The 14,378-nt window shown below is 40.7% G+C and overlaps 2 protein-coding genes across 2 annotated transcripts; both read right to left on the reverse strand.

Moving 5' to 3' along the window:
* Window positions 1-17: 17 nt before the first annotated feature.
* LOC124269898 (D-beta-hydroxybutyrate dehydrogenase, mitochondrial-like) lies at window positions 18-4,968 on the reverse strand. The gene is made up of 6 exons (XM_046704943.1): window positions 4,632-4,968; window positions 3,246-3,446; window positions 2,447-2,599; window positions 2,066-2,259; window positions 1,108-1,345; window positions 18-690 (listed from the first exon to the last, which is right to left on the reverse strand). The coding sequence occupies exons 1-5, from the start codon at window positions 4,846-4,848 to the stop codon at window positions 1,217-1,219; spliced, it is 894 nt and encodes a 297-aa protein (XP_046560899.1). The 5' UTR covers window positions 4,849-4,968; the 3' UTR covers window positions 18-690; window positions 1,108-1,216.
* Window positions 4,969-7,327: 2,359 nt separating this feature from the next.
* Window positions 7,328-10,257, reverse strand: LOC124269889 (retinol dehydrogenase 7-like). The gene is made up of 6 exons (XM_046704934.1): window positions 10,041-10,257; window positions 9,358-9,558; window positions 8,800-8,952; window positions 8,375-8,568; window positions 7,744-7,974; window positions 7,328-7,520 (listed from the first exon to the last, which is right to left on the reverse strand). The coding sequence occupies exons 1-6, from the start codon at window positions 10,255-10,257 to the stop codon at window positions 7,407-7,409; spliced, it is 1,110 nt and encodes a 369-aa protein (XP_046560890.1). The 3' UTR covers window positions 7,328-7,406.
* Between the last annotated feature and the right edge of the window lie 4,121 nt (window positions 10,258-14,378).

Consider the following 14,378-nt stretch of genomic DNA (forward strand, 5'->3'; position numbering starts at 1 on the left):
ACCACCAATCAGAAATGTGATCTCAAGAAAGTTTATTTTCTAACTAAAACACATATCAAGAAAAGTGTTACGAACACGGTAGACATAAAGGGTCAATATGTAGACCGTCCCTATGTCCTCAGCCTCCTAGTCCTCCAGTTGTCTAAATGAGGATGATCCTCCTGTGTCTCCTAGTTGATCGTGCGGCATCACCACCAACGACGTTGATCATTGCTCATTCTGACTAGTACTGGCTATCAGTATACAGTATAAGGCCCAGATACAAGAATCTAGAGCTGGGGATCAAACCTGCATGTATCACCAACGTTATTCAATAGTAATCATGACACAGACACTAACGTATATCTTCTCAGTGACGTACGCTCGTACGTCAGCAGCTTATCCAGTTAGTCAAAAAGAAACGTAATAATAAAGACACGATACTTTATCGATGATAAAGTATCATATTATGATGAGACGTTTTGAAATAAGTTCTTATACCGTTGTCAAGCAAGAGCGAATTGTCATATCTTCAGCAAACCAACTGCAGTTTACTACTTAAACCGTCAACTAACATTGCATTGACCGGGTTAATAACGCCTCACTTCACGACGTAGTTGTGTAAAAGGCCTCTTTTGGCAGTGGCTGGAGCCAGAGATAAAGAGCATCCATCACCGACACCGGCAGAAAGTTGCGTAGTCGTGCCATCATCTACAAGAAATACTACAAGCTACACTGACGTATATATATGGCGTTAGTTATAACCGTGGCTCAACTAAACCAGTTTCTAATGTGTTTATGCTATTATGAATGTGTGGTTTATCTCTTGAAGCATTCACTAAAGCTGTCACGATGTCAGTCCATCTTTCTCCTTACCTTTACTATGACGCTGATACGGCTTGATATATCATCGGATCCTCATACTCCAAAGGACTACAACTAACCTAAAGATGATGCTATTGAGGCGAAAAGGCCACCCATGGCTCCATTTGCCTTGTGACTGGGGTAAAAAGGGATTGCTTACCTGCAAGTGCAGCCATGTTTGCAGTAAACAAGTTTGGGAAAAAGTAGTTTCAAGACGAAGTTGTATGTCTAAGAACGGTGACCATGTAACAGGGTGTTACTTACGCACAATACGTCAATTCTGTTACGAATGCCATCGACGAGGTATCGATTGTCTGGGGTTGTGCTCAGTATGGCATCCTCAAATGCATCCAGAACACCTTTAAGATCTTTGTCAGAGGATCCCCGGGTTCATCTTAGGGACGCGCATATATGTGTCTAAATATTGTTGTCCATACCCTGCCCGTATCTCGTCATCTACAGAGTCTATTAGCTGTTGGTACGCCTTCTTTTGGCGCTGAACCTGTGATTATAAATAAAATGTATCTTGATCTCACCCAACCTAAACGCCTCTGTGTTAAGGTACATGTACTGTATGTAATACTGGGTGCAGCTCATGAGACAATGCACCAGAACCTATACCTGTTGGTTTGGTTGGTTGGTTGTTTAACGCTGCACAAGGCAATATTCCACCTGTGTGGCGGTAATCTGTAAATAGTAGAGTCTGGACCAGACAATCCAGTGATCAACAGCATGAGCATCGATTGCTGAAGACCAATTCTAACCCGGATATTTACGGGTGTCCTCTACCTGTATGTACTTGCTGCTATTAACGCAAAGTCTGTGAATGCAAGATGATGTCACGTATGAACTGACATACCTAATAACAAGGAAGATACACACTGAACACTTCTGACATTCAAAACATCAATTTTTAACGGGTATGAATGCATAGTTGTCAAAGAGGCGTCCTTCATTGCTGCATGTATACGTTATGTGAACAATTGTCGGACACACGTAACAAATAGAAATATAAAACACAATTTATCATCAGAAAAATATTGGAATATTGTAGTCTTAGCGGCTGTACCAAATACATGCACTTTTTAATACGTTTTGTAAAAGATTATATCTTTAACGGAACGTGTTTTATACAATTTCATTTAATTAATGTTTACTTAATTGGTCATGATTAAAACCATACTGTACACACTCCATATGTAAAACTTTAAGCAATACGTACGTTCTCCACACTAAATAAGCCAGTGCTTTGGCCAAAACTTCCTGGTTGTACAAGGATGACCTTGACTCCGAACCTCCTCATCTCCAGCCTCAAACAATCTGTGAATCCTTCTCCAGCAAACTTACTCATGACGTAAGCTGAGTGACCTGGGCCCGCCAGCAGACCACGCACACTGGTCACGTTGATAACACGTCCTGAACAAAAGGTCACAATATTGGTCATTTATGGAGATAAAAATCTGTCACTCCTCACAGGGAGACATGGTGACATGGAGTTGTGTGGAATGGCCTGGTGTAATGACCGTAGTATTTATGTCACTATTACTTCAAAACTGTGATTCAACTCAGTATAGAAATAATATATAAAATCATATTTTCTCACCTTTTCTTTGCCTGACTAGAGGTAGAAACGCCTTGCACATTCGAACCATACCAAAGAGATTTACTTCTGCAACTCTCCTATATATAGTCATTGTCTGTATCTCCACATCCCCTGTGTATAGTATGCCAGCATTGTTTACCAAGGCCCATAATCCTGAAACATAAAACCTGTATCAATATTACAGTTAGGTATACAATTTGATACATTGTGTATATTAGCTCAAAACTGGTATAACTTTAAATAATTGTCTGCAAAGTTTGCATTAACCATTTATAGATTGTAAGTTAATTATGTTGTTTTACTGAGTGACCTTTCGGTACACATAGTGGTTAACCAGGGGTAAGTGGGTTAGTTTGTCCCGCTCAAGACTCATGTTTGATTCCCCACAGGAGGAGCGTGTTCAGTTACAAGTGTCCCTTCAGGTGTGCCTTGAATACTGCTGAAAGCAGCGATAAACCACATCCACATCTAAATAGCTATTCATTGTCAGGAACCATCAAGATGATATTTTGACACAATGTACATACACATGAACAACGCCAATGAAATTAAGCTCAGGTCATTGTCAAGGTCTGAAATTGTCTGAAGCATGTATCAACAAAGAAAACGTTTAATCATGTTTTGCAAAATGGTGTATAATGTTCAGTCATACGTCAGCAATATGTGTTTTCAAAAGCCATTGATTTGAGGTATTTGGTTGTTAATTTGGCTCGGTACTTTATTAATAAATTATCCCTATGCTTTGAGGTAGTCAGTAGCATATTAACATATCAAATGTATTTAAGACACCCCAATGTACCTTCTTTGTTACATAGCGTCTTTACCCTCTGAAGACATGAAGCAACACTTTCATCCGAAGTTACGTCAAGCTGTAAGACACTCATGCGCCTGCTCCCTGTTGTCTTCAATTGTTTGGCACCGTCACTTTCCTCAGACAGACACGCGGCGATGACGTTCAGTCCCTTGGTGTCCAGTAGTCTAGCGAGGCTATTCCCGAAGCCTGTGTATGGCAAAAGTCTATATGTTTGGCTTACAACAGGAACTTATGATTTGGGGCCAATATCTTGTGTACCAATATTATTGAATTATTACATGCTACCCGTTTCCTACCCTACAACTACGTTTGGCTTAAAAACAATAACGTTTTGGACTCAATACACATAGTTTTATATACGAGGAGTGTTCAAGAAGTTTCCGGCCTTATCATGAAAAATACGATATGTATGAATATCTTTCTACCTATGTTTCAACATAGTCATCCTTGACTTCTGTACACTTGATCCAATATTTCTCCAACATTTGTAACCCATCCGAAAACCACAGTTTGTCACGTGACCCTAAAATGTCCTCCATGGCAGTAATAATGTGTTCATGTGTCTTAAATGTGCTGCCTCGGAAAAAGCGGAAAGAGGAAACAGTCAGAGAGCGCTAGATCTGGAGAATAACCTGGACGTAGGGGGTGAATGAAAGCAAGGAAGGTAACTCCGCCAGTAGTTATTCTAGTGGACAGGTGATTCAAGAAGTATATTTAGAGTTAACTCACCCGTCCCTTCACTCGGCTGAACAGGAAGCTGACAGGGGTAATGAAGACGAAGAACGATTTGATATGCCAAGAATGGCGCTTAAAATGTTTAATGAAATATATTCACGTGAGTAATTATTAAATATGAGGTTGGAAATGTGTGTCTACCTTTGATATTTTATTTTGATATTAAAAATATTTTTCGAACTGAAGCGAGGGAAGTACGTTTCCAACCTATTGGCGCTACAGCTTGCCTGTGAATCAGCACAGCACTGATTTACTGTACTATATGAAGGGCAAGTATCACCTAATGTTTGTGGCATGTCTTCATGAATGTGCTTGAGAGTATATACTTTTTTAAAATTTTGAGCAGCTGTTGAGAGTAAATGGAAAGGAAGTGAAGCTTGACAGGAGTATATATGCAGTTCTAGTTTGTGCAATTCAAGCTATTCATGTTACCGTCATGCTTTAATCCTGATCTATATACACAGGCAGTTTGGTTGTGTCTGGGAGATCCGTTCATTGTCAGGCCGGAAACATCTGGGACATCATTAGTAAATCACTGAATCACACGGTCCTGCTGTTACATTAGGTCTTCCAAACACTGTTTTAATACACAGTCTAAACTTATACCTGTTTTTTTTAAGAGACGTGAAGACTTACCTGTGTCACACCCTGTAATAAGAACGTATTTCCCTTGTGTGTCGACCATCTTTGTGCCTGCTTTGCGTATAAACCAGTAACTGACAGAAAATGCACCACAGAGTAGACAAAGGTTGAGCACATGTCCCCATAATGTGACAAATACCAGTACTACAAATAACACGCATAAAATGGTCACAGATACCACTGGACCAAGCATGTCCACCAAACTATGCATGGTCTACTTCGGAGAACTGCCTTCCCTTTCTCCACTATAAGAATCCTGTGTTGCGGCAACTGTCGTAAGGTTATTGCAACTGGGCTAATTCAGCGATAGGCGCACTGTAGTGACACATTGAATACTGCAACAGTTCTGTTAAGCCCCTGTGACCTAATTCGTGTTATCTCGGCAAACTGCTTGATCTACTTTCAGCTCCCCTAAATCCAGGGTTACAAAGACCTTATGCCTTGGCACGTTGTTCGAACCTTCGTTCGTCCGACTGTTACAACACCTGAATGAACAACACTTTCTCAGGAATTTATACCATATCATGAGCTGTGTGATGTGGTCACAGGTTACTAATCTATTTAAGGATATTGTTCGGACAGCTCAGTTGAAAACTGCAATTTTCATATAAGAACAGCAAAGTTTAATTTATTGCGAATATGAGTTCCTGTAACAATGCTGATATCACAATTTCGAAAACTTCTTCTGGAAACCTAAAGGGTAGTGACACAGGAGTGTAACATCCATGGCAACCGCCATAGCGCGTATAATTAATGACGGTAAGTAAACTGAATTCCAAAAGAAACGTGGATATTACAATTGTTTGAAAGTATTTGAAATGAAACATGTTGAGGCAAAGTGGTATGTGTTCGATGTTCAGATAGGCATTCTGGTCACTGTTCTGATGATACCGAAGTGACTGCTGATGGAGGCCATATTCGACACTGAAATGTTCTTTCCCATGACCCATAAGTGACGTTACCAAATGACGATGTCATACTGACAACATCAAGACACAGTTCTGGTTATAAATATGATGTGGTAGTGTGTGGCCTTGTGCATTGTGCTCAGGTCACAAATCAGTTGAAGTTAAGCAACGCTGGGCGCGGAGAGTTATTGCATGGGTGACCGTGTTTGGCAGCTTGACTCCTGAGAGTTTCTAGGATTTTAGTCCTGCCCGACATGTGATACATATAGTCTCACCTAAGGCAAGTGAGTTTGTTCAAAATTGCCTCTGTTTACCCAGCAGAACATGGGTACTTGGCGGGATATGATATGTGGCTATTAACCTTCTAGCGCCTCACAAACAGCTTGGGTTATCTGGGGTAATAATGATCTGATTGTGCGCTTTGAGCAGGATGTGAAGCCTGGAAAGGCGCGTTATAAATATTCACCATTATTTATTATTTCAAAAGCAAACATCAATATCTTCATTCATCACTGTATCAAAGCTTTACTTTATTCGCGTTCGTTTGGATTCGAGTATATATATATTTCCTCGAGAAGCCTACGCATGTATAATTATGTCATTGAGACATTTACAGTAGCAATAACAACTATTAGTCACTTTTGTTAAGTTCACGTTACGGATAAACGATCACTCGTGAAGATATCCAGCTGCACATTTCCCCAGCCATCGTGTTGATGTGTCGGTCACTTCGACGCCGTGTATATATACTAGCCACATAAAGAAACTGTGCATTATCAAAATATTATCCCAGTTGATAAGTACGATAACAATGTCAAAGGTACATATAAACTTTAATGGAGGGATCATGAGACCATAACAAGTCGGGATAATTTCAATTGAAAAGTCAATCACAATGACGTCACGAGTCCACAAGCGGGACAGGGGTCAAATGACCATGTCACAAGCTCAATAACGGGTATATCCACCATCGGCATTGAGAACAGCAGTGCATCGACGATGCAGAGAGCCTATCAAACGTGCATGGAAAGCTTGTGGGATGTCACGCCAGATTCTCGCAAGTTCTGTTGCAAGGCCAAGGATGTTATCTGACGTCGTGGTCTGATCCCGTGATGACGTAAACGTTGTCGAACTGTGTTGGGGTGGATACGGCGAAGTCCTGGGATGGTTCGGGCAGTCATCACTGCAGTCTGAAACCTGTGGCGAAGGTGGGTCACCCTTATCCATCTGTCCTGTCTTGGCGTTGTTACACGTGGACGTCCAGAACGTGGCCGATCGATGACGTCATTTGTGTTCTGATAGCGTCTCACCAGTGCAGAAATGGTGTTCCGGTGGCAGTGGAAATGTGCAGCCACTTGTCGTTGAGACATTCCCCCACGGACCATCCCAATGGCCTCATGACGTTGTGCAGTCGTGAGCCTTGGCATGCTATGCGTTTCAATAGCCGTTTAATTTTTTGAACGATTGCAAGGGCAGGGGTTGAGCTTTCCAAAGTGACGGAATTGTGGCGCATTCATTTGCTCTGTTTCTCTTTCCCGGAATGCACATGCAACAACGTACTGCACGTCTCAAGGACGAACCCACTGACGTCATGGAACGTGGCACGTGCATGCATGTTGGATACATGTCAATAATCTCTGAATTTAAATCCTTATGTGTCTACACAGGTTTGATAAATTTACATTTTAAATTTTTGTATGCACAGTTTCTTTTAGGCCTAGTATATTTGAAAGAAACTTAAAACAGGACGAGGCCACCCACACATGAAAAATGGATTCGGAAAATGATAAAATACCTTTATTAAGCACTCCTGAGCATTAACTAAATTCATTTACAAATGTTTATTTGCACGTCAGCTTCTTCAATGCCTAGAAGTTGTACTTGCATAGAAAGCTTCTTTTGGCAATGGACGCAGGTAGAAATACAATGGATCCATAATAAATACAGGCAGGACATTTCTGAGGCGAGCCATCGTCTGAAAGGTTAAGACAAGTTTGGATCATGTACATGCATGTGGAAAGATATTAAGAAGCATTAAAGGCAAATACAACAAGAAATTATACCGGAGGTTCAGTACGTTTTCCAAATGATGTTTAAATACCAGAATATATTTCACAGATTTAGTTTTTACATGGTTGATGAGCAATCAAATTTGTCCATATTGAACATATACTTCATACACATTGTTCTTCACTCACACAGTCGCCGTCCACCCTCTGCCCATCAACAAGGTAGCGACTGTCTGGCCGGCAGCTAAGTATGGCATCTTCAAAGGCATCAAGCATTGGTTGGATGTCCTGGTCGGAAGACCCTGGGCGCATTTTTGGCACCCGCATGTATGTGTCCAGATAGTCTTGCCCATACGCTGTCCTTATTTCATCGCTGACATTATCGATCAGCTTCTTGCTCAAAACTTTGTATCGTTCAACCTGTTTGGGGGGTGAATAAAATGCGAACATATAACTAGTTATCAACATAAACACATAAAGATATTAGCATGCATTTACCTGATGAAGGGGCAAGAAGTAGCCCAGAAACGGCGTGTTGTAAATAATGAAGAAGTTGTAAATCAACACCGCACGTTGTTATGTTACTCTTAAATGCCCATCAAACATGTATTGTTTGAAAGAATTCATGCCAAATCAAACTATATAGGAAGCGTAAACACCAGAGAATAACCATTCTCGAATTTCTGCCAATTCCATTTGACGTTATTGGCAAATTGGAGAGGGGGAAAATGATAGGAATAGATAACAACAGGTGTTCAATAAAGATATGGAACATATTCTATTGTAAATACATAGCATAGCAAAGAACCAACAACCGTACGTTTTCTTCATTGAATAAACCAGTGTTGAGCCCAAACATTCCGGGTTCCACGTGAATGACCTTGACTCCAAACCTCCTCATCTCTAGCCTAAGACAGTCGGTAAAACCCTCAAGACCAAATTTACTCATGACATAGCCGGAATCCCCACAGAAGGCTTGTAATCCTCGGACGCTTGTGACGTTAATAACTCTGCCTAAAACACAAACGTCATATGTTGGTAATCATTAATATGTGACTATCTGCATATCAATGGGCATTTTCAAAGAATAAATAAAATAAATCTTCAAAGTTGCTCTCATATCCACAACTGAAAACAAGCAAACGTAGCTCACCTTTACATTTTCTAACAACTGACAGAAAGACTTTACACATTCGTACAGCCCAAAATATGTTGACGTCTGCAGTTCAAGCAAACGTAGCTCACCTTTACATTTTCTGACAAGGGGCAGAAAGGCTTTACACATTCGTACAACCCCAAATAAGTTAACTTCTGCAATTCTCTTATACGCTTCCATGGTCTGTATCTCCACATCGCCTTTGCAGATTATCCCAGCATTGTTTACCAAGGTCCACAAACCTGAAAAAAGAAACACAGCATCACAATGACTAAAACGGTAATATTTTATTTGTCCTCTTCAAAATGTTCATATCAAAGGTTTGGATGTGAACGACCAAATGCGTGGTGTACCAGATTATCATTTGGTGTCGAATGTAACAATTCGGCCAATATGCGAGGCAAAGTGGTTGGAACAAAAGTGATACATTCTTTTATGTACTGAATTGTTACAAAGAAAATGTTACAAACTTTGTAAACCAATTCAGCCATGGTATAATAGTAATGTACGTTTCGATGAAGGTTGCGTTTTTGTTATTCATGTGCGTGCTGCAAAAAGCTAGATATGCCATAATCCAAAACGACGCGAACATTTCAATTCATCTACAATGATGTCTTCGAATTCATCCCAGAAATGCCCTAATGTACCTTCTTTAAAACATATGGGCTTGATCTGTTCAAGGCAGGCAAGAACGCTCGCATCCGAACTGACATCCAGCTGTAAAACACGCATATTCTTGCTTCCATCTTTCTTCAATAGTTTTGCTCCTTCACTTTGTTCAGAAAGGCATGTAGCAAATACCTTTAAACCTTTGCTATCAAGGAGTCGAGCAAGACTATTTCCAAAACCTGAATCGAGAAAACGTTCATGTAAAATCTCTATGCAATGACGCTGATAGATTACTTTGTACGTGCTCAGCTTCGGTGACTACGCCGACACACCATGTAACAAACGATCAAGCTCATACAGTATAGATAAGATTAAATTGGAAGATATATTTTCACTGTCAGCACTTTGTTCATCTTCCTCTCTTTTAGAGTCTTGGTCATCGCTCTCACGTTTATTAATTGTCATCACTCTCACGTTTATTAATTGTCATCACTCTCAAATCATTAATTGCCATCAGTCACAATTGTGTTTATTTGGCCATCATTCTTACGTTTATTAATCGTTATCACTTTCACATATTTACCTGTCATCACTCTGACATTTTTATCATGTCGTTTAATCGGCTTCAGTCTCTTATGTTCATGAATGGTCATCACGTTTAGAAGCTTATTCACAGTTATAATCCTATCGTTATGTGAGGTCGTTACAAACTAAACCTTACCTGTGTCACAACCTGTAATGAGTACATATTTCCCTTGTGCATCAATCCTTCTTGCTCTTGCTCTTCGAATTAGCCAGTAGCATACAAAAATGCCTCCGGTAAGAAGAAAACTAGCAATAGTCAGTCCACATGGTGACACGTACATCAGAAAAAGGGCTAACACACAGAAAAGCAGCTCGGTGGCGCCGAGACCAACCCTTTCAACACAGCGAGTCATCTTTAAACAGAAATGGGCCAGTATTATTCTTAATGAAATCATATATCCCTCTTTTACAATATGTAGTTCATTTCCACAATCGTTTTCAATTAAAGGTTGTGTTATGTCAATGAGGAATATACGGACAATTCGTGTCAGAAAACGGGTCTATGTCAATGTCCTCATATCTGTCTCAACCTATTACTTATGAAGCAGAATTATTGCAATTTACCTGTTTCAACAATGAAAAGGGAAAAGCTGGTTCATCGACGATGAATTTGTAATGAATTGAAAACATTCGACTCAGCACAACTTCACGTCACCTGTGCTATTTTCGTATAACACTATCTATCACTTGCTAGATAAAACAACAAATACACAGTTTGTTCTTCTTAATAGTTCGAAGTTTGGAAGTAAATATGTGACAGTTAAGGACGCAACTCAGGCATGCAACTTTAATTTTAACTTGATAACAGATGTTTACAGAACACCTACAAAACACTTGAAAGAAGACTCACCTCGACATTCAACCGTCGTAATCAGTAACCGTTGACCTGCCAGATTAAAACCACCACGTACACCTCTATTAATAGCCGTTGACCTACGCATCTTAGCGGTCCGGGTTGGTGGGACAAGTATTATGATCAACTAGTTCGCTCGTCACACCGAAGACCCGTTTTCGATCACCCAAATGGGTGTTTAGGTAAAATGACTCTACATATGTGTCAACCGGAGAGCGGAAGGTCGCGAGTACGATCCCCGACCACGTCATACCTAAAGACGTTAAAATATGGTACTTGTTGGTCCCTGCCTGGCGCTCGGCATTAATCGGTGCAACAAGGACTGGTCGGCTCGGAGTCAGTATAATGTGTCTGAGTGGGGTATTCACGCTTCACTACGGCATGGTATCCCAGTGGGCTAGCACTATAAAACCTTCTTAAGTCTGGGCTAGTACAAGCAGCCGCACATACACATACACACGCATGCACGTCGTCATATGAGCGACATATTCTCAAGCACGACGTTAAACCCACTTTCACCTCACCTCACTTCACATATGTGTCAATAATTTAAAGGGGTGTTATAGAAGCTAAGTGGTTAAATCGTCTGTTTGTCACGCCGAAGGCCCGAATTCGATTCCCCTCATGGATACAACACGTGGAGCTCATTTCGGTGTTCCCCGTTGTGATATTGCTAAAAGCGGCATAAAATCACATCCACTCACTCTTAGCATTCCATTAGTATTAGACTCCACTCGGCATATTTCGTTAGCTATAGATATACCTCGCACACCAAAGGCGTAATTCACTGTAACCCGCTAGTGGAACAAGTAGGTTAAACAACGTTGCCACCTACCTTGAGTGGGTGAGTGAGTGAGTTTTACGCCACGTTTAGCAATATTCCAGCAATATCACAGCAGGGGACACCAGAAATGGGCTTCACACATTGTACCCATGTGGGGAATCGAACCCGGGCCTTAAGTCTGACGAGCAAACGCTCCCGGACATCAAGAAATGTCTTACTGGTAAATACCATCGAGTATGCAGCTTGTTACATAGCAACATTTAAGACGTAAACAAGACCCCCACACGGGGTTGTATGTTGAAAAGGCAGTTTATGGCTTCTAAAAGCACATTTGATATATGATCAATCAGTGCATTCGTATGCGGTGTCCATGAGGCGGGACTACGATGATAGTGCATGTATATTCCATTCATAATTGCAGTGAGTATGGTTTTAAGTCGCTTTTAGCAATATTCCAGCAACATCACAGCGGGAGGACACCAGAGATGGGCTTCACACTATGTACCCATGTCGAACGGCCTTCGGCGTCATGAGCGAACATCACACTCACTGGGCTACCCCACCAGCCCTCATATTTGGAGAAATTGGAACCAAGTAGTAACAAATCCATGTTACCAAACAGTGTTTTACATGATATGATTGACACATGAATTAGTGAAACTAATCACAAGGATGCCAAAATGACAGAGATGAGTCGCAGGAAATGATCGTCAGGAGTTGACATTGTGGACAAACAAGTAAATATTTATATTATCGTAATAAACAGCAACTCACCCCCACCTGTACAATCTGTTCAGAATATACAAACACAATAGTGCCACGTGTAAGCGTTCTTCTACACGCGTTTCAATGATTTTAATATACCTATATAATGTGCTACAGTACCGCATGGTGAACGATGCATTCATTTGTCAACTCATCAATACGAGCTTTGCTCAGTCTCGATATATATACAAGTTTTGATATATTTAACACAACTAATCGTAGTGCTTATTTTGTGAACTGAAATTGCATATTTCAGCCAGATGTCGAAACCTCAATGAGAAATACATACTCTAATACAAGCACTCCTATTAAGCACATTGTTATTGGGCAAAATGTATCACTTTTTAATCATTGTTATACGGTAGAGACAATAGGCACAAAGGCAGTTTCCACCTACTACCACATTGGTGCTGTTATTTGACTACGGGTACTCGGTTGTACAAGGCTTATTCAAGGAAATGCTGGAATGCAGGTTTGGCCTCTGAGCGTGAGTGAGTGAGAGGATTGGATTTTACGCCACAGCAATATTCTTAGTCTGTCGTACAGACCCTGAAGTAAATATATCCAAGAAAGCCCATGCAAGTCTAGAAAATGTGGCAAGTCTAGATTTCCTCAGCTTCAGGATGAAGAAAGTCTCAGGGCTCTTTTTCATTATATTTTTTATTTTTTTACTATGAACTTTTTTTCAGTACAAATGTTCATTTTAGAGACTAGTTCATTTTAGAGACTAGTTGTTAGTCTACAATATTCTGTATACTGGGGGATCACATTGTACCCATGAGGGGGAATCGAACCTGATCTTCGGCGGAACGCATTTAACAGAACAGTGCTGTCGATGACATTTATTTAGGACTTGTCTGCGTAGTTTTTCGATTGACTTAGGTATGATTTTGTTTGTTTAACGCCGCCTTTAGCTATATGGTGGAAGTCTGTAAATAATGGAGTCTGGACCAGACACATTAATCAACAACATGAGCATCGATCTACGCAATTGGGATACGATGATTTGTGTCAAATATGTGAGCGAGCCTAGTCACCCGAGAGTTTCGAGGACTTCAGTCTTGCCCCACAACGAGGCACACGTGACACATGTGATCTCACCCAGGGCAAGTGAGTTTGTTCATAAATTGACTCCGGTCACCCAGGAATGAATGGGTACCCGGTGGAATAAGTCATATGACTGTAAACCTAATCCGGGGTAATGTCGTACGCCTTGATCATGCACAAGTGCGTGGGAACAGGTGCTTTATGAGGAGCCATTATTATTATGTACATAGCCAATGCTGCACAGAGATTCAGCGCTTCGGTTAAAACGAAAAACCCGCCTTCCACACTCACTGTCCTCTATATTGCTCGAACAGTGCCGAGACGACATTGCACTATTATCAAGGTAAATATGTTGGTAAACAGAGTAGAGAATATAAAGGGTAGTATATTCCACATTGTGCCCTTTGACAGCGCTCATACAGTGTCGATGGCCGCAAAATCAACAACGGGGCTTATCAGAACGTGGCAAGCAGCTCCTCTTTATTGATTGTGTAGAACAGGAGCATGCTGTAGCTTAAATTCACCTACATGAAACTATCAGGTGTTATAGAGATCACTTACTTCTCTTGTAAGGAGCATTATATAGTACATCAGCTCCCCTAAATCCAGGGTTACAAAGACCTTATGCCTTGGCACGTTGTTCGAACCTTCGTTCGTCCGACTGTTACAACACCTGAATGAACAACACTTTCTCAGGAATTTATACCATATCATGAGCTGTGTGATGTGGTCACAGGTTACTAATCTATTTAAGGATATTGTTCGGACAGCTCAGTTGAAAACTGCAATTTTCATATAAGAACAGCAAAGTTTAATTTATTGCGAATATGAGTTCCTGTAACAATGCTGATATCACAATTTCGAAAACTTCTTCTGGAAACCTAAAGGGTAGTGACACAGGAGTGTAACATCCATGGCAACCGCCATAGCGCGTATAATTAATGACGGTAAGTAAACTGAATTCCAAAAGAAACGTGGATATTACAATTGTTTGAAAGTATTTGAAATATGAAACATGTTGAGGC

The sequence above is a fragment of the Haliotis rubra genome, unplaced genomic scaffold (genome assembly GCF_003918875.1).
Source record: "Haliotis rubra isolate DU_JTF1 unplaced genomic scaffold, ASM391887v1 Scf1485, whole genome shotgun sequence".
In the NCBI taxonomy this organism is placed as follows: Eukaryota; Metazoa; Mollusca; class Gastropoda; order Lepetellida; family Haliotidae; genus Haliotis; species Haliotis rubra.